The sequence below is a fragment of the Euleptes europaea genome, chromosome 7 (assembly GCF_029931775.1).
Source record: "Euleptes europaea isolate rEulEur1 chromosome 7, rEulEur1.hap1, whole genome shotgun sequence".
NCBI lineage: Eukaryota > Metazoa > Chordata > Lepidosauria > Squamata > Sphaerodactylidae > Euleptes > Euleptes europaea.
Window position 1 is genome coordinate 21,973,412 of NC_079318.1, and position 20,688 is coordinate 21,994,099.

The 20,688-nt window shown below is 44.1% G+C and overlaps 1 protein-coding gene across 1 annotated transcript in view; it reads left to right on the forward strand.

Annotated features, from left to right (window-relative positions):
• Positions 1 to 19,329, forward strand: part of SMOC2 (SPARC related modular calcium binding 2) — a 191,197-nt gene extending 171,868 nt beyond the window's left edge. Inside the window, exons 10-13 of the mRNA XM_056853320.1 lie at positions 5,848 to 5,950; positions 9,525 to 9,799; positions 11,092 to 11,132; positions 19,100 to 19,329. Coding sequence (XP_056709298.1) covers positions 5,848 to 5,950; positions 9,525 to 9,799; positions 11,092 to 11,132; positions 19,100 to 19,123 — 443 coding nt within the window. The 3' untranslated portion in view covers positions 19,124 to 19,329. The remainder of the gene's footprint in view (positions 1 to 5,847; positions 5,951 to 9,524; positions 9,800 to 11,091; positions 11,133 to 19,099) is intronic.
• The last annotated feature ends 1,359 nt before the right edge of the window (positions 19,330 to 20,688 follow it).

Genomic DNA, 20,688 nt, shown 5'->3' on the forward strand with positions numbered 1-20,688 from the left:
CCCAGAGGGTGTCAATTGCCAAGGGAGGATGGGGACGTGGGTCCGACCCAGAAGAACTGACAGGCCCATTGGCCACATTTGGCCAAACATGCACCATGTCGAGCACAGCTGGCTGACCATATCGGCTGCTGTGAAAGGAGGAGGTGTGCAGCTGGAACAGCATGGTTAGCTCAGGAGCGGGGCACACTAATTACCCCAGGCAGGATCACCTATTGGGAAGGGTCTTAAAGGTGACCCTGTGCAGGAGCTGGGAGGAGCAGGAGGTGCAACTCAAAAGTTATGGGCAGGAGCAGGGTGCCGCATGCCAAGGCAATGGTGGAGCCAGGGGGTGAGGGAACTGCCCTGGGTGCAACACCAGAAGAAATAGTGTAATGGCATATTGCTAATAAAGAGTTACTTGTTGCCAACTTCACTGCCTCCTGACTTTCCATGAGCCCATGGAGGCATGACCACCTCCCAGTCTTCTGAGCGTCCTGGTGCTGCAGGTGCCTCAGCCCAGCCTGACAGCATCCTCTGAAACCACACTTGCACAAGTGGAACTGAGCTAAATCTATGTTTCTGTTTGTGCATCACTGGTTCCAAGCTTCTATGCGCTTTTGGCCAATAAATATCGGGGACAAAACACTGGTCAGATAACCACTTTTATTCCCTCAGCCCTTTAACTATATTAGAATCAATCTAATCTTAACTCTACAGTGTAAACATCTCTCTGGATCTTTAGGTGCAGTCCCTATATAATCATTATCCATTTCGCCATTTTCATCTCTGTTGTATTTATCTTATTTGAGTTATCATTATAATAATCTATCTTATTCATTTGTTACTTGTCAAACTTCAGCTTCTCATGTGTTATCTTTTGTTGTTGGAAATAATCTGTCTTTCATCACCATTGTGTGTTTCTAACTCTAACGGTCCTGGTGATATGTTTTTTGGCTGACAACATACTGAGAAACTGAGCTAATTAGATCTTTATTTGGAGAGAGAGACTCAATTGAACTTAGAAAGCCGAGAGAGGACCAGTATTGTGTGGCCTCTACATCCACAGTCCACAGCTATCTCACTGGTGATGTGCCTGGAGGGAGCCATGATCAGCTGCCAGCTCCATTGGTTTCCCACACTTCAGGGCAGAGTTCATAAGTTTCCTAAATGCCATTAATGAACTGCCCTAGAAAGAATCCTGAAAAATCCCAGTGATTTGGCCAATCCTAGTGCCCATGTTAATTCTCAACATGGCCCCAGCTGTGGATCCTTAAATCCAGACATTGGGCCATGCACAAAGCATTTTCCTCTAAACCTGGGAACACCCCCCCCACCAAGTAGAACATAGTAAAATGCTATGAGCTGGGAGTGTCCTTGTGGGTGCCGACATCAGATTAGTTCCTCTGTTGGCCTGGATGGATGTAAACACAACCAGATCAGAAGTGGTGCCATGTTGCTGATGGTGGGACAGGAATCGCCTTGCAGCCCATGGTACATAGAATTATAGAATCATAGAGTTGGAAGGGGCCATGCAGGCCATCTTGTTCAACCTCCTGCTTAATGCAGGATCAGCCTAGAGCATCCCTGACAAGTGTTTGTCTGGCCTCTGTTTAAAAATTGCCAGTGAGGGGGAGCTCACCGCCACCCTTAGAAGCTGACATAAAAAGTGGTCCTGAGAGCAAGGAAAGAGGAAACAAGTATGCCCGTAGTTGCTTCTGCATCCGTTGCAGGGGTGTACGTGTTTCCCGGTATTGGTGTGAATGCACCCATTCTACCTCTTGAACTAACGTCGACCCCGCCCCCCACCCGGCACCATTATGCCCCGGGAACGCCTCCTGGGGCGCCGTTAAGCCCCAGGAATGCCTCCTGGGGCACCGCCGCGACCTGTGCCGGCGTCCGGATGCCGGCAGGAGGCTACGGCGGCATCCAGGCCCAGCGCTGCCGAGGTGGCGGCTGGGGACCAGCGGCCGGGCCTTCACGCCAGCGCTGGGGCCACTGACACTGGCGGGCGCCTTCTGGGCACCGGCAGTGTGGGTCCTTGCGCCAGCGGAGGCCTTCGTCGGCCTCCTAAAGCCTTTCGGTCGGGCCGCCAGCGTATTTGAAGAATGGGCTGTTAGAGTGTTAGTGCTTCATAGATTGGCACAAATGACCTGTGTTTCTGACACTGCAACTCCTCTTTTGTGCAACTTTGACGTGAAAATACTGCCTAGTTTCCAGAGAATAAAGCTATTTGTTTCATTAGAGATGAGGTAGATAATGTCTCCTGTAAAATAGGTAGTAGCTTATGGAACAGATAGAATAATTGCTTTTAAAGAAGAGTGTTTTTGTTCATGCACTGTCATGTTTCATAATATTAACTAAAGGAGTTTAGCGTAACTAATTGGCTCCTAAACAAAATTATCTGGAAAGAGGTCTCATCAGAATCAGTGGGGCTTGTATCCAAATAAATGTGTGCAGGATTGAGGTGCCTATTTAGCTTCCAGGGTTTGTTTTGGGGTTTTAAAAATAAATAAATATAAGCTTATAAATGCTCCTGAAAATTCAGAGACCCTGGCTTAATGTGTTCAAGAGTTCAATTAAAGAAAAGATGACTCTGATTATATTCAAAAGTGCATTTCTAATACTACTGAATAATTACAGCATGTACATCACCTGGATTGAAGAGAAGGGCATTCAGATAAAATTTCCTCGGGAGGTGGTAAACTGTCCTTCCCTGGAGGTTTTTAAGCAGAGGCTAGATGGCCATCTGTCAGCAATGCTGATTCTATGAACTTAGGCAGTTCATGAGAGGGAGGGCATTTTGGCCATCTTCTGGGCACTGGGGTGTGTGGGGGGGAGGCAGTTGTGAGTTTCCTGCATTGTGCAGGAGGTTGGACTAGATGACCCTGGTGGTCCCTTCCAACTCTATGATTCCGATTCTAAAAGGGTAGGCCTTCCAGGGAGGCTTGGAACACCTCTCCTCTTTTGCTATAAATTCACCCCTGCCGAGCATTATCTAAAAGCAGGCTCACATTTGCATGCACTCAGAGCCTCGTGACTCACAAATGGATGTGAGCTATGTCTCCATTGGCAAGTAGTTTTGGTTGGATCCTTGCAGAAGGGAACATAACATACGAAGAGCCCTGCTGGGTCAGACCAATAGTCCATCTAGTCCAGCATCCTGTTTCACATTGTGCCCAAACCAGTTGTCCTGAGGGTCCAAACAAACTGGGCACAGAGAGCGAGGGAGGCTTTCCCCTGATGCCTGTCTCCTAGTACTGGCATTCCAAGCTTTGCTGCCTGTGTATATGAAGGTTCCCTTTACACACCATGGCTAGTAGCCATTGACGGACTTTCTTCATGAAGAATCTTTGCCACCATTCCACAGCAACCCCTTTTGCCACCCCACCACCCAAATGGATTCTGGATAAGGTTGCCAGGTCCCTCTTTGCCCCCAGTGGGAGGTCTTTGGGGAGGTGATGATATAGGGGCTGCCAGGACGAGGGGAAGGGGAAGGGAATACAAGGGGAAATGAATCGCCCATCACACAACTGGTTGGTACCATGCAACTGGGACATAGTTTTCCCAGATAGAAGCTGCCAGAGGGAGGGAAGGAGGGGAAGCGGTTAAAGATAGGAAAGTTGTTGGGTATGTGTGTGGGAATGACAGAAGGAAGGAAGCAGGAAAATGGGAGAAAGTATGGGGGCTTCCAGGGAAAGGAAAGAGGAAATAGTTGGGAAGAGGAAAAGGAGATGAATCCTCCAAGTCCTTTTGGATCCCCGCTCCTCTGTCTCCTTATTTACAACCATTGACAAAACACTGGCTAATCATTCTGAGTCATCAGCATAACAGAAGAATGATAATCGGCCAGCTGGTGTGCAGATTGGGGTGGGGAGCTATTTTATCCCCAAACCCTAAACAATAGGTATCAACACTGCCTTTGGTTACATCTTTAAAAATTCCTGTGTAAACCAAACATTTTTGGCAGCCACTATTTCATCCCTCAGTTTAAAAGATGCAACTCAACCCTCCTGGGACTTTACCAACTTCAGAGTACTCAGATGGATTTCATGTTTACATGTTTCCACAAATGAAAAACCTCCCGCATAAAGAAAACTAGCACAGCAAGGAGAATTATTGAATAACATGTCTCTCTAATGTGCCAGCATTCTGTGGGACAGGATTTTTTATATGGATAATTTCTTATAGTTGCCCAATCTGCATTCTGAAGTGGCACAGCCCAGGAGGACTGTACCGTTTTTTTTGTATGTATAGATCTGGCCTTGACTGAGCAGCTGTGTGTGTGTGTAAGGTGCCGTCAAGTCACAATCAACTTACGGCAACCCCAGCAAGGGACTTTCAAGACAAGTAAGAAGCAGAGTTGATTTGCTGTTGCTTCCTCTTTGGAGTCTTCCTTGGTGGTCTCCCTTCCAAGTACCAACAGTGCTTAGCTTCGAAGATCTGATGAGATCAGTCTATACCATGCCACCTTCTTGATGGTGAAGCTATCCAATGATAAATATATGTTTGTGAACTAATCTAGCTCATGCAAAACAGAGCCTGTATTCTGTTTGCTCAAGCCCTCACCTTGGAGAAGAAGAACTGCAGTCTGTATATTATGGAAGTTGTGCCCTGGGTTGTAAATATTTTCTGTTCTCTTTTCTCCATTTGAAACCAGCTGGGTCCAGCTAGTTGACATAATGACTGGGAGGAACATGGCTTTCAAGCTAAAGATCATATCTGAAATAATCACATGGGGCGTTAGAAACATGCTTTTAGTGCAGGGGAGTTTACCTAAATGGTTTCCTTTGACATGCTTGTTACAAGAATGAAATATTTCTGCTGCCAGCATTATGTATTATATGAAAAAGGAATGTCTTAACAAAAGAAGTGTAGACATAATAACATGCAGTGGCTGCGCTGCTGCTTTGACACAAAACAGCCAAGAACCAATTCTTTATACGTAGCAGCTTGTGGCTTCTTTGGTGGTGGTGGTGGTGGTGGTGGTGGTGGTGGTGGTGGTGGTGGTGGTGGTGGTAGAAAGTGCCGTCAAGTTGCAGTCAATTTCTGGCGACCCCTTAGGGTGTTCAAGGCAAGATATGTTCAGAGGTGGTTTGCCATTTCCTACCTCTATGTAGCAACCCTGGACTTCCTTGGTGATCTCCCATGTGAGTACTACCCAGGTCCTACCCTGCTTACCTTCCAAGGTCTGCCAAGATTGTGCTAGTCTGGGCCATCCTTTAATACTTCATTAGTGCTGTAATTTCCGTGTCTCTGCCTGGGATATATTGTGTCTGTAAAGTGCCGTCAAGTCGCAGCCAATTTATGGCAACCCAATAGGGTTTTCAAGGCAAGAGACTAACAGAGGTGGTTTGCCATTGCCTTCTGGGATATATTAAACAGTATTATCTCATTGGGCCACACTGTACTTTTGAGTTTTGGTTAATTCCTCTCACTAGCTTTAACCAAGAGGTGTTCCAGGATGATTAATCAACCCCTTTACTTTCCTCTCCTAAAGTCATCTAAAAGTTTATGTCTTCAATGGAACGTAAAGGTACCAGAATAACATGGTCAAAATACTTTCCTGCTAATGTCATGATCTAGTGAGATTTGCATCAGTGGTGCCTGGGTTTGCTGTTCTTTCTCCATTCATACTCTAGATATCAAGAGATTGCACCCAACCTGTCTCCAGGGCAGGCTGTGAAAATCTTTCTCTGACATAAGGTCTATGAACTTATATATAGAACTTGTGCTTTATCAATCACAGATCCACTTGATTTTTCCTATACCTGAATCTGAACATTCCCCATGTTCAAGCTCATATGTAGCCCTAGCAATGTACAATTAAATGCTGAAAACAATAAGGGGGAAATTTTGTTTCCGTTTTAGGTTGTCCAGGAGCCAAGAAGAATGAGTTCCTGACCAGTGTTCTGGATGCACTCTCCACAGATATGGTGCATGCAGTTTCTGACCCTGCTGCATCTTCTAGAAGGTCAGTTAAGATAGTACTTTCAAAGGTACTAAAGCATATTGTAAGATACTGCAAACACCATTCATTCAGGGGTTTTTTTTTACTTTTGTTTAAAATAGTTTCATGAGACTGTTATTAAACCAGGGCTCAGCATTTATGAGCCACTCTGAGCCCAAACTGGTCAGGAAAGGGCGGCATAAAAGTATTACTGTTGTTGTTGTTAATAGTAGTAGTAGTAGTAGTAAAGAAGAGCAAGCACAGGATGAATGCCTGTTCCCACTCATTCAGGACCAGAGAAAGGGCATCTCTACTTTCAACGGCCATGATCTGTTTGGGCAGTAGGGTTGCCAACCTCCAGGTAATAGCTGGAGATCTCCTGCTATTACAACTGATCTCCAGCCGATAGAGATCAGATCAGCTGGAGAAAATGGTCGCTTTGGCCATTGGGCTCTATGGCATTGAAGTCCCTCCCCTCCCCGAACCCCGCCCTCCTCAGGCTCCACCTCAGAAACCTCCCACCGGTGGAAAAGAGGGACCTGGCAGCCCTACTGGGCAGGTTTAATCCCAACAATTTCTCCTTTTGGAAATCAATTGTTGACCATAAACAAAGTTTAGTATAAAGAAACTAACATAGTGCTATCTATCCACTAAGTGTGTGTGTGTGTGTGGGGGGGTGTTGTTTAAAAAATATCTTCATTGTCATTTTATTCATCAGTGTGTGTGTGTGTGTGTGTGTGTGTGTGTGTGATATGTATACATTACAGATCTGTATTCAAAAATGATCAAATCAAAATGTGGAATTCAGCTTTTTCTCTTCTGCCTTGACCAATTTTCTCCTTAGTTACCTGACCCACTGTCCTCCAGCCTACAAAATTATCTTGGCTATCTGTTCCTTCCCTGCCAATAATGCACATACCTTCCTAAGCCTGCATGCTAAGAGATGTTTCCCAGCCCCATTCCTCAACTCCTTTCCTCTCCGGTCTTTTTGGATGTCCTTTTGGCACAGGTCTTCCTGCCTCTAGAAGACCTGCCAAGTTTAGCTTTCAAACATGCAGATTGTTTTCTTCCTCACTTAACAGAACGTGCATTGTGGGCCAATAAATTAGAACATATTCTGATGACAGTTGTTTCATCTGGATCACAGCATCTACCATGTAATCTTTTAGAAGCAAATTATAGTATCCATTATCAGGTACCATATGAATTCCTTTATTGAGCCACTGTTTCTTAGTGCTACTAAAAGAACATTAGTACCATCTTATGCAAAGAGCAGCACACAAAGGCCTCAGTCCGGCTGAAGTTGATCATTTAATCTCATTGAAAGCAACAGGACTGCTACATGACCAACCTTTGCTGGATCAGGGCCAGCCTGTTGAAATAAGAGACAACAAGGTGTTAGTCAAAGGCAATAAAATCAGCCAATAAAGTATTTCAATTGATTCTCTGCAGTGGGGAGTTTTAAATATCCCCCTGGAAAGGAAAATAGTCCCTGTTTCTCACAGTAAAGTTTATATAAATATATTACACGCAGCGATTCAGAGAGCTGAAAGCAGCTGATGTTGTGCCAATTGGAACACTCTTGCCTTTATTCTAAGGCAATGTGATCTTAAGAGCTGAGAGACAGAATATTTGGCAACATCCTTTACTCATGCTGTGACCATTACTTCTATCATGGGGAAAACAAGAGCTATCCCAGAGACATCATCATTTCCAGACAAGTGTTGCCATAACTCAAGTCTATAACTAGACTTCTTTTCTTCCATAACTGTCTTGTCTTGATCACATCAATGAACCATAAAGGGAATGGCTGGAATCCAAAGGACAGCAAGTGGAAATCAGTGAGAGGAAAGGAACATTCCCGACTCCCTGCTTCCACTGCAAGCCTGTTGCGCCCCTTGTCTGCCTGCCCCCAGCTGTCAGGGGGGTCCCCTGGAGCAGTTCTTGGTGTGGTGTGATGTGGAAGTCTGTAGAAGGAGGAGGGAATCAGCAAAAATCTCCCCACCAGCAGCACTTATCTCCTTTTAGCAGTAATAAATGGCATGATCCATCCCAAATGGAACACACTCGACTGATTTCCATTGAAATCATAGAAACCTGGAAAGTCCACCTTTGGCTGGATCACACTCAGTTATTTGATTAAAGTCACACATTTGTACTGTGGAGCTGAAAAAGCAGAATAGTCCCTGGCACCTCCCCAGATTGAGACACACAACTACCAGAAATGGCCTTAAACAGTTTATTAAATGGCTGATCAATGTCATAATATATTACTATTTTACGTGGGTGGGCTGCACTTGATAACCATTCATGGCTACCTTCATGTGAGAAACACCGTCCTGGCTCCAAATGCAGCCAGCAAATAATTGCCAGTTTTGTTTATCCTCACCTGCCCATAAACTGCACCGAGAGCTGCCGAGCTTCATCACCCTTCTTCAACATACTTTGCAGCACTCTGGGCATTCCTTCTCAATCCACCCCACTGTACAATGATTGATGGACCATTCAGGAACAACCCTTCATCACAGCATACAGTAATGCCTCAGGGTGACCCCCACCAATTCTCCCTACCTATCATGAGCAACCTGCCCTATTCCTGCTAAAATAGTTAGGGTCTAACCAGTCTAAAGAACAGGCCTATTTATACCAAAAAAACTCCTGAGGTAGCATGGAGCAAGTGGAAAAAAGGGACTCTTAAAGGTCACTTAAAGGGAAACCAAAACACCCCTGCTCAACCCCAAAGCAGCCAGCTAATCCCCTTCAGCCCTTGGATAGGGTGGGTGTTCAACTAGGGTTGCCAACCTCCAGATATCAGCTGGAGATCTCCTGCTATTACCACTGATCCCCAGCCGATAGAGATCAGTTCACCTGGAGAAAATGGCCGCTTTGGCCATTGGACTCCATGGCATTGAAGTCCCTCCCCTCCCCAAACCCTGCCCTCCTCAAGCTCTGCCTCAAAAATCTCCAGGTATTTCCCAACCTGGAGCTGGAAACCCTATGTTCAACAGTATGCAGCAAATGCCTACAGAGGCAATGTGGAAAGCTATATGCTTCCCTAGCACCAATCTCCTCCCCACTGGCGAGGCAATCAATGCCCAGCCAATCCATGCCCATCGTCCCATTCAGTTTTCAGAAGGGGCCAGAACAACAACATCCTTGGTCTTAAATGAATGAATTTGTGGCCTAAGCTTACAGAATCTGGAGCATTTGATTTCAGATACAGGCAAATTTGAAACTTTTCTACTTCTAATTTGAACATGCTTCCATATGAAAATCAGGTGTACTGGTTTATGACATCTGTGTGGTAACTCGTTAGGTTTAACACTGATTTAAAAACAGTTGGCCATATAAATGTATGTTACATGTTGAATACCACAATCATCTTTCTTTTCCAAACCATGCTTATAGCTTGATCCTGTGATCTGCCTTGTAGAGTCACCTGTGACTTCATGGGTCACCTGTGAAGTCCCTAATATTGATAGAAAGATCAGGATTGATGGAACAATCACCTTACACTTAACAATTGCCCAATCAAGAGAAAGAATGCCAAAAAAGAACAGGTTTTTTATGCTTGGTTAATTATGCATATCTTTTGCAGGCTTTCAGAACCAGACCCAAATCACACTCTGGAGGAGAGAGTCGTCCACTGGTACTTTAAGCAACTGGATAAAAATGCTAGTGGTGACATCGGCAAAAAAGAAATCAAGCCATTTAAAAGGTTTCTGAGGAAAAAGTCCAAGCCAAAGAAATGCGTGAAAAAGTTCGTGGAATACTGTGATGTGAATAATGATAAATCCTTAACAGTCGCAGAATTAATGGGCTGCCTGGGTGTAACAAAAGAAGACAATAAAGCAGACACAAAGAAACGCCATAGTAAGAGAATTTATGACTAGCTCTTTTACCAGTGTACTTATTTATTGAGTTTTAATGGGGATGGTGGTATTCTTTCATCTAGATGTTCATAATAAGATATTTTTAACTCAAATTTGGGGCTGATGTTACCAAGGCCAGCAAAGTAGACAACAAAACTGCTTAGGTGTAGAGCTACATTTTGGCAAAGCAGTTTGAGCCGGTTTCTGGTGGGCAGAAAACAACACTACATAGTGGTACTCAGCCTGTACTAGTCTGTTTTGACACTGATATATATGAATATATTACAAAAATTATAAAAGATATAAACTGCATGTGGACTGGGACAGATCTGAATTAAAAAAAACAGGATTACCACTATCACATCAACTTGGAACCCCCTGAACAATGTAGGTTCTAAAGTCCTTTGTAGAACGTGGTGTAGTGCATGTCTGAGAGCAGCAGGAGGGGGGGGAATGCAGTGCCCTGACCATTTTATTTATCATATTTTGGTTTAAATTGTATTTTTGTTATTTGATACATAAGTTGCTTCGAGTCCCCAATGTGCAAGAAAAGCAGGACCAAGTATAAAAAAAATTAGCCTGCTCCAAGGAGTAATGTGCATGGGTCTTCCCTGTCCCATTTTATCCTCGCAGTAATGTTGCGAGGTAGATTAAGCTGAGAGAGGGGCCCAAGGGCATCCAGTAAACTTTGTGGCAAGGGGAGGGGCTGTGGCTCAGTGATAGAGCATCTGCTTGGCATGCAGAATGTCCCAGGTTGAATCCTCGGTATCTCCATATAAAGAGACTAGGCAAATAGGTGATGTGAAAGACCACAGCCTGAGATCCTTGAGAGCTGCTGCTGGTCTGTATAGACAATACTGACTTTGAAGAACCAAGGGTCTGGTTCAGTATAAGGCAGGTTCATGTGTTCATGTGTTTGACAGGATTCAGACTCAGTTCTCCCTGGGCCAGCAGTTGAATCATCATCATGCCATGCTACTTTTCATGTACCCCTTAAATCTGGACTCTCTCACACCCAACATGTTTTATGATTGGGTTAAATGCAGATTTAAATGAAGAGCTTTGCTATTCTCTCTGTTCAGTCTTAAATGTAAGCTCTCTGGAGATACAGGAAAGGGTGTCTCAGTGAGTGGCACTTTCTCACGATTCATGCATGCCCATTGAATGGGTAGTTTGTGGGACTTTTGTTATTGTAAAACAATAACCCATTTACCAAACGGCTGTGGTTATTCAGTGCTGCACCGAAATAATTTCTACTGTCAAATAACATGCCATCTATCTTTTTTTGTACAGCTCCCAAAAATAATGCTGAAAGTACTCCTTCCAGTAGGCAGGTAAGGACAAGAAAGAAATATTTCCATTTGTTTGGTATTTCCTAGTTGACACTGTCATATTTTGGTGACATCATGAGATGACAAGAGTCACTGGAAAAGTCAGTCATGTTAGGAAAAGTTGAGGGCAGCAGGAAAAGAGGAAGACCCAACAAGAGATGGATTGACTCAATAAAGGAAGCCACAGCCTTCAATTTGCAAGATCTGAGCAAGGCTGTCAAAGATAGGATGTTTTGGAGGACACTGATTCATAGGGTCGCCATGAGTTGGAAGCGAATTGACGGCACTTAACACACACACAGTTGACACTAGTCCCGTTAGCCATGATGTTAAGTTTCTATAAATTAATCAATTTTTTTTCAAGATTTCTGCCAAAAATAAGGACCAGGGACTTATTTTTTTATAATTTTTGATTTAAAAAAAGAAAGCTGAGATCACAGAATTCCAGGTTTTGAATGGGGGAGCAGATTTTGTGCTATACTATCAAAGTGTGCATGTGAAGTATTCAGAGGCCTACTCTGAGGGTCGTGTAGGATTTTTATAAATTAGCCATTCAGTATAGGTTGGGTATAGCTTTCTAAGTTAGTTGGTCTTCCAGCTCCAGTGATCTAGAGGAATTCAGATGACTGTCCTTCCATTGCAAACTAGCATTTTGCCATCACCCTGAGGTGGAAAATCACCCAGACATTAATCTTGTGAACCATTCCAATGATTTAATAGATATCCAGTACATGACTCACTGAACAAATCTCAAAGAACTCTGTACAACTCTGATTAGCCTCTGATCTCAGTGTTTGCTGAACTCCGTTGATAATTTAATGACTGTTAGATTAACAGTGAAATACTTTATTTTTGTACTGCCTACCCTGCTGGCTCATTGTGAGCGTACTTCCTGAATCTGTTAGTTTCAAGTCCAATTGCACTTTTCTACTGAAGACCAACATGGCTACCCTCTGAACTATCTTCCTGAAATGGTCTGTACTCCCAAACAATAGCATTTTATGCCAGCAGTAACTTCTGCAGTAAATAGGGTTGCCATGTGGGTGGTTTTGGCGGGCAATTGCCCACCAATCTACCCAGCTCTGCTGGAGCGGCAATCGCATGCATGTGTGGCCGCACGCTCGCAATGTTGTCACTTCCGGGTTCAGCCCCAGAAGCACAGCATCGCTGCAGCTGCTTTAGCACTCGAACCCCCAAAATTTGCTAAAGTGGTGCTAAAGTAAACCCAGAAGTGACCTAATCGCTTGCGTGCTGCTGCACACACATGCAGCCACCCCAGCCCCACCCCCTAAAACCTCACACTGATCGGGGGGGGGGGGCAAGGCAACCCTAGCAGTAAAATACTTTGCTTCTGTATTGTCCACTTTGCCAAGGGAGCGTTGCCCCCTTGACAAAGTGCAAAAGTAAGTCCTGTCTCACTAACCTTTTAGATTTCTTTGAAAGTGTCGATAAATATGTGGACAGGAATGAGCTGGTAGAAACTGTTTATTTGGATTTCCAGAAGGTTTTCTACAAAGTCCCTCACCAAAGACTCCTGAGCAAACTTCAGAGTCATGGGATAAGAGGACAAGTCCTCTTATGGACTGAAAATTGGCTAAAAACCAGGAAGCAAAGAGTAGAAATAAATGGTTAGTTCTCATAATGGAGGGATGTGAGCAGTGAGATCCCTCAGGGATCTGTTTTGGAGCTGGTGCTTTTCCATTTGTTCATAAATGCTCTGGCATTAGGGGTGAGTGGTCAGGTGGCCAAATTTGCAGATGACACCAAATTATTTAGGGAGGTTAAGACAAAAATAGATTGCAAAGAGCTCCAAAAGGATCTGTTCAAACTGGGAGACTGAGCCTTAAAATGGCAAATGAGATTCAATGCGAGCAAATGTAAAGTGATGCATATTAGGACAAATAATCCCAACTTCCCATATACACTGATGGGATCTGAGCTGCCAACAACAGACCAAGAAAGGGACCTTGGAGTGGTAGTGGATGTGTGTGTGTAAAGTGCCGTCAAGTCGTAGCTGACTTATGGCGACCCCTTTTGGGGTTTTCATGGCAAGAGACTAACAGAGGTGGTTTGCCAGTGCCTTCCTCTGCACAGCAACCCTGGTCTTCCTTGGTGGTCTCCCATCCAAATACTAACCAAGGCTGACCCTGCTTAGCTTCTGAGATCTGACGAGATCAGGCTAGCCTGGGGCTATCCAGGTCAGGTAGTGGATAGCTCAACAAAAATGTCACCCAGTTTGTGGCTGCTGTGAAAAAAGGCAAATTCCATGCTGGCCGTAATCAGAACGGGAATAGAGACTAAAACTGCTGCTATCATACTGCCCTTATACAAATCTGTGGTGAGTCCTCACTTGGAATATTGTTTACAGTTCTAGTCACCACACTTGAAAAGGGATATTGCAGAGGTTGGAAAGGTGCAGAAAAGAGCAACCAAAATGATCAGGGGGGTAGAGCAGCTGCCCTATGAGGATTAATTAAAACACTTGGGGCTGTTTAGCCTAGAAAAAAATTCTCCCTCTCCCATAATACTAGAGCCTGGGGTCATTCACTGAAGCTGAAGGATAGGAAATAAAGGAATTTTTTCTTCACACAGCATATAGTTATTTTGTGGAACTCACTGCCACAGGTTGTGGTCCTGGCCAACAACTTGGAAGGCTTTAAAAGGGGAGTGGACAAATTCATCAAGGACTGGCTTATCAGTGGCTACTAATCATGGTGCATATCTACTCCCTCCAGTACCAGAGGAAGTATGCCTCTTTAATTCAGTTGCTGGGGAGCACAGGCAAGATGATGCTCTTGCAGTTATTCTGTTTGGGGGCTTCCTAGAGGCATCTGGTTGGCCACTGTGTGAACAGACTGCTGGACTTGATGGGCCTTGGTCTGATCCAGCAGGGCATTTCTTATGTTCTTATGGCCTTCACTCCTTCCAAGATAAAGTAGTTTGCTGCTGAACTTGCTGCCAGAAGAAACTACAGATCTTTGAGGGGGTCAGTTCTGACTCACCCTAAAACGTATCACTTCACATGGGTCAAAATGTGTTGTCTGAATCCATCTTCTTTCCTGTTCTGCTTGCTACTTGGGGACAGATTGATCTTGAACACAGACGGCATGGTACACGGGGCTTGTCAGAAAGCAGGAGGAGGAGAGAAAGTGTAGTGCGGGCATGGCTTGGTTGTGGCATCCAGATTGAACCCATTCAAAAAACAGTTACTAAGAGTCTCCTTTTGGAGAAAGCAAGGTAATCATAGGAAATCAGCTATCCTTTACTGAAATGTGCCTGATTTTAAACACTTTCCAAGGTATGCGGTTAATCAGTATGGGTTAGCACACCTTGGTCTTAGCTCACAGCTGTCCTTGTTTCTCCTTAGCTGCAGAAAATGCTTATAAGTTTAACTTGGATTTCTCCTCGCACATCACTCACACTTTAAACAAGGCAGCCTGAAAACAATTACGTTGGTAGAATTCAAAACCTTTCAGGTTAGTTTAATTATATAATAGCTGTTGCTGCCCTCACGTGCCCTCCACAGCACTCAAAGCATCACATACCTTTTCCACCCTTCTTTCCTCCTATTGCTTTCCTGTAATCTGATAACAGCATGTAGCATATATAAAGAGCCCTATCGTTTCTGGTTTTGTTATACCTTTTTTATTTCTTTAAAACTTTTTTTTTTTTTGCTGACTCAGTCTCAATTATTTTAAAAGCTGGTGCCGTGAAATGATAGCCTTGAAATGGCTTTAGCTGTACGAACCATCTGTTGGCAGTTAACTGCTCTAGCCGTGCTATAAAGGCTCTTCACAGATGCCAAAGGTGGCTTTCATCACAAGAGCTTATGCTTGAAAGGAACTCATTGGAAATGAATATGCCTTGCAAGGAGCAGTTTAAAAGGAACCACCCACCTAAAAGAGAACAATGAAATCTGTTTCCACGGGGGAATGGCCAAGAGAGGTGATAATAAATGATCTAGTGTTTGCCATTTTCCCAGGATCTGGTCTATAGCTTGTGCAGAATGAGGTGGTAGACTAAAGTGATAGAATTCTGGACTATAACACTTTCATGTTGCAGGTAGAAGATCATTTTTTATTACAAGCTCATGTAAGAAGCTCCTTGCATTTAGTCAGTGCATCAGCAGGGCCGGTGCTACCATTAGGTGAACTAGGCGGCTGCCTAGGGCGCAGACCTCAGAGGGGTACAAAACTGACCCGAGGGGTACAGTTTTAAACAGATTGGGTTTTTTTAAGAAGTGCAACTGACAATTTATATATATATTTATTTTAAAATAAGTGCCACAAAAGTGCTATGGAATATAAATAATTATAAAGTCTTATAAAAAGTTTTCTATAGCCTGTGCATCAGGGAGACAACTGCACTTATACCCCATCTCTGACTTGCTTGGCTACCTTTCTACCTAAAGGGAAGGTCATTGCATGGAAAGTACTCAAATACGCAATGTTCCATGTGTATTGACAAGTAGTACAATCCGTGGAGGACTGTACCATGTAATTTTTCTGAAGATGCAGATAGGTTCCACGTGCAAATATTTTCCCCATATGACATCTGCACTAAGCCAGACCTACAGGGGAGCTTCTGTTTCTGGCTAGTCCTTGTGACATGTGTGGTCATGCAGAGAGCAGCAATACCTAGAAATACAAACCTCCCAATCTGGACCAATATGAAGTTCCCTGTTTTCCAGGTCCATCCTCTGCTAACCACTGTAATGCTCAGGAATGGGATCCTGGGCTGTATCAACAGAAGTATAGTGTCCAGATCACATGAAGTGATGGTATCGCTTTACACTGCTCTGGTTAGACCTCACCTAGAGTATCATATTCAGTTTTGGGCACTACAATTTAAGAAGGATGTAGACAAACTGGAACGTGTCCAGAGGAGGGCAACAAAGATGGTGAGGGGTCTGGAGACCAAGTCCTTTGAGGAAAGGTTGAAGGAGCTGGATATGTTTAGCCTGAAGAGGAGAAGGCTGAGAGGGGATATGATAACCATCTTCAAGTACTTGAAGGGCTGTCATATAGGGGAGGGTGCCGAGTTGTTTTCTGTTGCTCAAGAAGGTCGGACCAGAACCAATAGGTTGAAATTAAATCAAAAGAGTTTCTATCTAGACATTAGGAAGAATTTTCCTCAGTGGAACAGACTTCCTCGGGAGGTGGTGAGTGCTCCTTCTCTGGAGGTTTTTAAGAAGAGGTTGGATGGCCATCTGTCAGCAATGCTGATTCTATGATCTTAGGCAGATGATGAGAGGGAGGGGATCTTGGCCATCTTGTGGACATGGAGTGGGGGTCACGGGGTGTAGGGGGGAGGTGGTTGTGGGTTTCCTGCATTGTGCAGGGGGTTGGACTAGATGACCCTGGTAGTCCCTTCCAACTTTATGATTCTTTGCAATCATCGTCAAGAGAACCATTTGTTTCTTTTTAAAGGTGTTGTATCTGAAAAAAGTAGTAAACTACAGTTCAATAAAATATGAAACCAGTGGGGGAGCCACAAGGAATCACAGCAGTTAGGAAATTTTACATCCCCGTTGCCTGTCTTCCTCTTGCTTTTCCTCTTTGCCGCCTCCTGGCAGTGTCTGCGACACCTCTTCCATTCGCTGTACCTCTCCACCTACCTAACTTCTTCTGTTTCTCCCCTAGCAGTTGCTGCCTCCCTCAATCACCAGCCCAACCATCTTTTTTTTTGAGAGCCCTGTGGCGCAGAGTGGTAAGCTGCAGTACTGCAGTCCAAGCTCTGCTCACGACCTGAGTTCGATCCCGACGGAAGTTGGTTTCAGGTAGCCGGCTCAAGGTTGACTCAGCCTTCCATCCTTCCGAGGTCGGTCAAATGAGTCTCCAGCTTGCTGGGGGTAAAGGGAAGATGACTGGGGAAGGCACTGGCAAACCACCCCGTAAACAAAGTCTTCCTAGGAAACGTCGGGATGTGATGTCACCCCATGGATTCGGAATGACCTGGTGCTTGCACAGGGGACCATTACCTTTTACCCCTATGTTTAGTGTTCTTTTTTAGCTTTTCTGCATCTCCCCTCCTTCCCTCCCTCCTATTTTTTATCTTTTTTGAGTCTGTCTCTCTCCCCTCCCCGATGCTGACACTGAGGCTTGGAATCCTCAGCAACATTGGTTGAGGGTAACAACGGCTAAAGTTGTTTCTTTGCCAAGATCTCACGGGGTAGTCTTGCAAGATCTCAGTGACACACATTTCCTAAAGAAACAAGCATTGCTTCTATGGTTTGTGGGTTTTTCTAAGAGCCAGTGTGGTGTAGTGGTTAGGAGAGGTGGACTCTAATCTGGAGAACCGGGTTTGACTCCCCGCTCCTCCCCGTGAGCAGCGAACTCTAATCCTACACATGAAACCTGCTGGGTGACCTTGGGCTAGTCACAGTTCTCTCCGAACTCTCTCAGCCTCACCTACCTCACAAGGTGCCTGTTGTGGGGAGAGGAAGGGAAGGCAATTGTAAGCTGGTTTGATTCTTTTTAAAAGGTAGAGAAAATCAGCATATTAAGAACAACTCTTCTTCTTCTTCTTCTAAGAAGGGCTTACACAAGGGCTTACATTTTTTTTTCCTGCAAACCTGGGCATCCACCCAGGCTTATAGAAAATCCCCCGTGTCACAAGGTCAACAACCACGGATTATAAGAAACTGGACAACTCAAAATGCGTGTTTAAACCATTAGGGTGTAAAGGATTAAAAAGAAATATAAAGCGAGCCTCTTTTGGGGCTAATGGTTGGCAGTGGTCGGGCACAGTGTCTCACGCTCCTCCACCCCTTCCCCTTCCCCTTACCCACTGCAGGGTGCAGCAGTGGCTCCTGCTGCTTCTCTCCCATCTGCCCCTGGCCAGGGAGAAGCAGCGGTGGTGTGGCAGTGCCTCAGGTAGCACCTTAGCTGCATCCAAGCATGCCGATGAGCTTGGATGGCTCCTCCTCCTCCCCACTCAGTGTAGGTTGTCTGCACAAACACAGGCAGTATTTCTGTGAGCCAGCGTGGTGTAGTGGTTAAGAGCAGTGGTTTGGAGTGGTGGAGTCTGATCTGGAGAACCAGGTTTGATTCCCCACTCCTCCTCATGAGGGGCGGAGGCTGATCGGGTGAACTGGGTTTGTTTCCCCACTCCTACACACAAAGCCAGCTGGGTGACCTTGGGCAAGTCACACTCTCTCAGCCCCACCTACCTCACAGGGTGTCTGTTGTGGAGAGGGGAAGGGAAGGTGATTGTAAGCCGGTTTGATTCTGCCTTAAGTGGTAGAGAAAGTTGGCATATAAAAACCAACTCTTCTTCTTCTTCTTTGTTTTCTTGGGGTGGGGGGTTAAACCACCCTTCAGTTTTGTGTTTGGATTTTTATGCAAACCATAGGGTCTCCCAGGGCTGCAGAAAAATGCTTTGTGTCTCTACATGACCTGCTGTGTGGATTTCTGTATCCGCAGATGGGTCTATGTTGACCGTTGGATAAATCGATGACACAACAGAATAGCGACATTTCATCTGAATCATAGATTCAGGGTTATGGGAATGTTCTGAGTGGGCAGCCAAGGACCAGCAATATGCATGTTAGAGAGTGGATACAGACAAAACAGTGCTTATCCGTTGGTTGCATAGTCTGCCATTATGGAGATAGTATCTGCCCTGACCTGGATGGCCTAGGCTAGCCTGATCTCATCAGATCTCAGAAGCTAAGCAGGGTCAGCCCTGGTTAGTATTTGGATGGGAGACCACCAAGGAATACCAGGGTTGCTGTGCAGAGGAAGTCACTGGCAAACCACCTCTATTAGTCTCTTGCCTTGGAAACCCATAAGTCGGCTGCGACTTGACGGCACTTTAAACACACAGGCTCTATCCAGTGAGGAAATTATATTTTGTTGGCCCCTGCCATGCTCTTCTGTGCTGATTGTCATATGTTACCTTTGTTGTAATGTTATCACATTATAGTCATATGCATTGTGTGATATTATTTTTCCAATTGTCTTTGGCAGCAAACCTCAAAGAAGCAAGGCTAAACCAGAGGCGAAACAAATCTCTCAGACCTGCGGGTGACACCCTCAGCAAAAGGCAATAAGATCAACCGTAGTATTTGCACTTTGTACTTTAAATGTAAATTCACTTTGTAGAAATGAGATATTTAAACAGACATTTTTAAAAAAAAATCTGTGAAAATGTAGTTAACAGCTTGTTCTAAACAATTATCACATACAATGTATGTGCATTTTTTTGTTGTCTGAAATCTGTACGTGATGGAGGTGTAAAAGTTTGCATTTAATCTTTTTGAATGAATAACGTTCTGTCAGATGTTAGAAGCTAGCCTTGTAATATTTTCAGTAGTTTGGCTCATTTTTCTGCGTAACAAATAGTAATTTTAATGAAGTTGCGCTAAATACTTGCTTGATTTAAAGTCTACTGTAATTCACAATGTTATTTAGTGTTTGAGGCTGCATGTTCCTAAGTCCAAACAGAAGGTTGTAAATTGATGTTGACTTCCAGTTCGCCTTTTATAAGCACACCGTCTTTCTCTGTTGGTGACTGGGGGTGTTTTTTAAAACATTGTGCTTACTTTCTGAAGATCACAATCATACATCAAGATTGCAACCACTAATGAATGAAAGAATCCGTCTATCTTTCTGTATTTAGGTTCCTGTAGATTTTTTTCCTACCCGTTTTTAGAGGGCCTTCAAGTGTAAAACATGTTTAATTTGTTTAATTTTTCATTCTTTTTGCCTTTTGGTTGGCTCAGTCAGCCAGCAGACGGACAGGAAAGCTTGCAGGTAGCTCATTGTCTCTCAAAATTATTTTGCCGTTACTGAGAATAGACATAATGAAGAAATAAAAAGGCACAATAGTTCAGTATTGTAAATCTAATTATGGAGAGACAAAAGAGAGTAAATCAGGGTTGTCAGCCTTTCTTACACTTAGCTGGACTATGATACACAACTGAGGGTTCCCCAGGATCTACAAAAAGGTAAAACTATCACCTGAACAAATTATGAACAGTTACGGTAAAGAGGCACAATCAGCATAAGCTCTTTCTTTAAGGCATCTGGGAGATGCTCTTACAAGTTTTCATACCTTTCCTGTCATTCAGTGGTAGGATTTTCCCCCCACCCCTTTCCTGAAGTGCCTTAGGGAACAAGAGCTTGCAGATGTGAACTTCACAGCAGCAAGAACAAAACACAGCAAAGAACTCAAGCTTCAGACCTTGGACAGCAATAAATTATAAGGAGCCAGAGCTATCAATTCAGAGGGTAGATGGACTGCCGGCCTCAGAAAAATGTGAAGTGGACGGTTGGGTTTGTACCCATGAGCAGTGATCTCTTCGGTTTATTGAAATGGAGATGGGCAGAACAGTGTATAGCATGTCTCGTGATAATTATGTTCTGTTTGGAAAGCTCTTAATTGGGAATAGAAATGTTGCATTTGTATAATTTCTTCTCTATATAGCTGCATGATGAACTAAGACTTCATACAAATCAAATCAGAATGTCATAATACAGATTTGAAAAGTAAGGGCTAGGTAAACCAAAATGCAAATATCTTTTATCTTTGTAAAAACACACACTTTTTTGTTTTT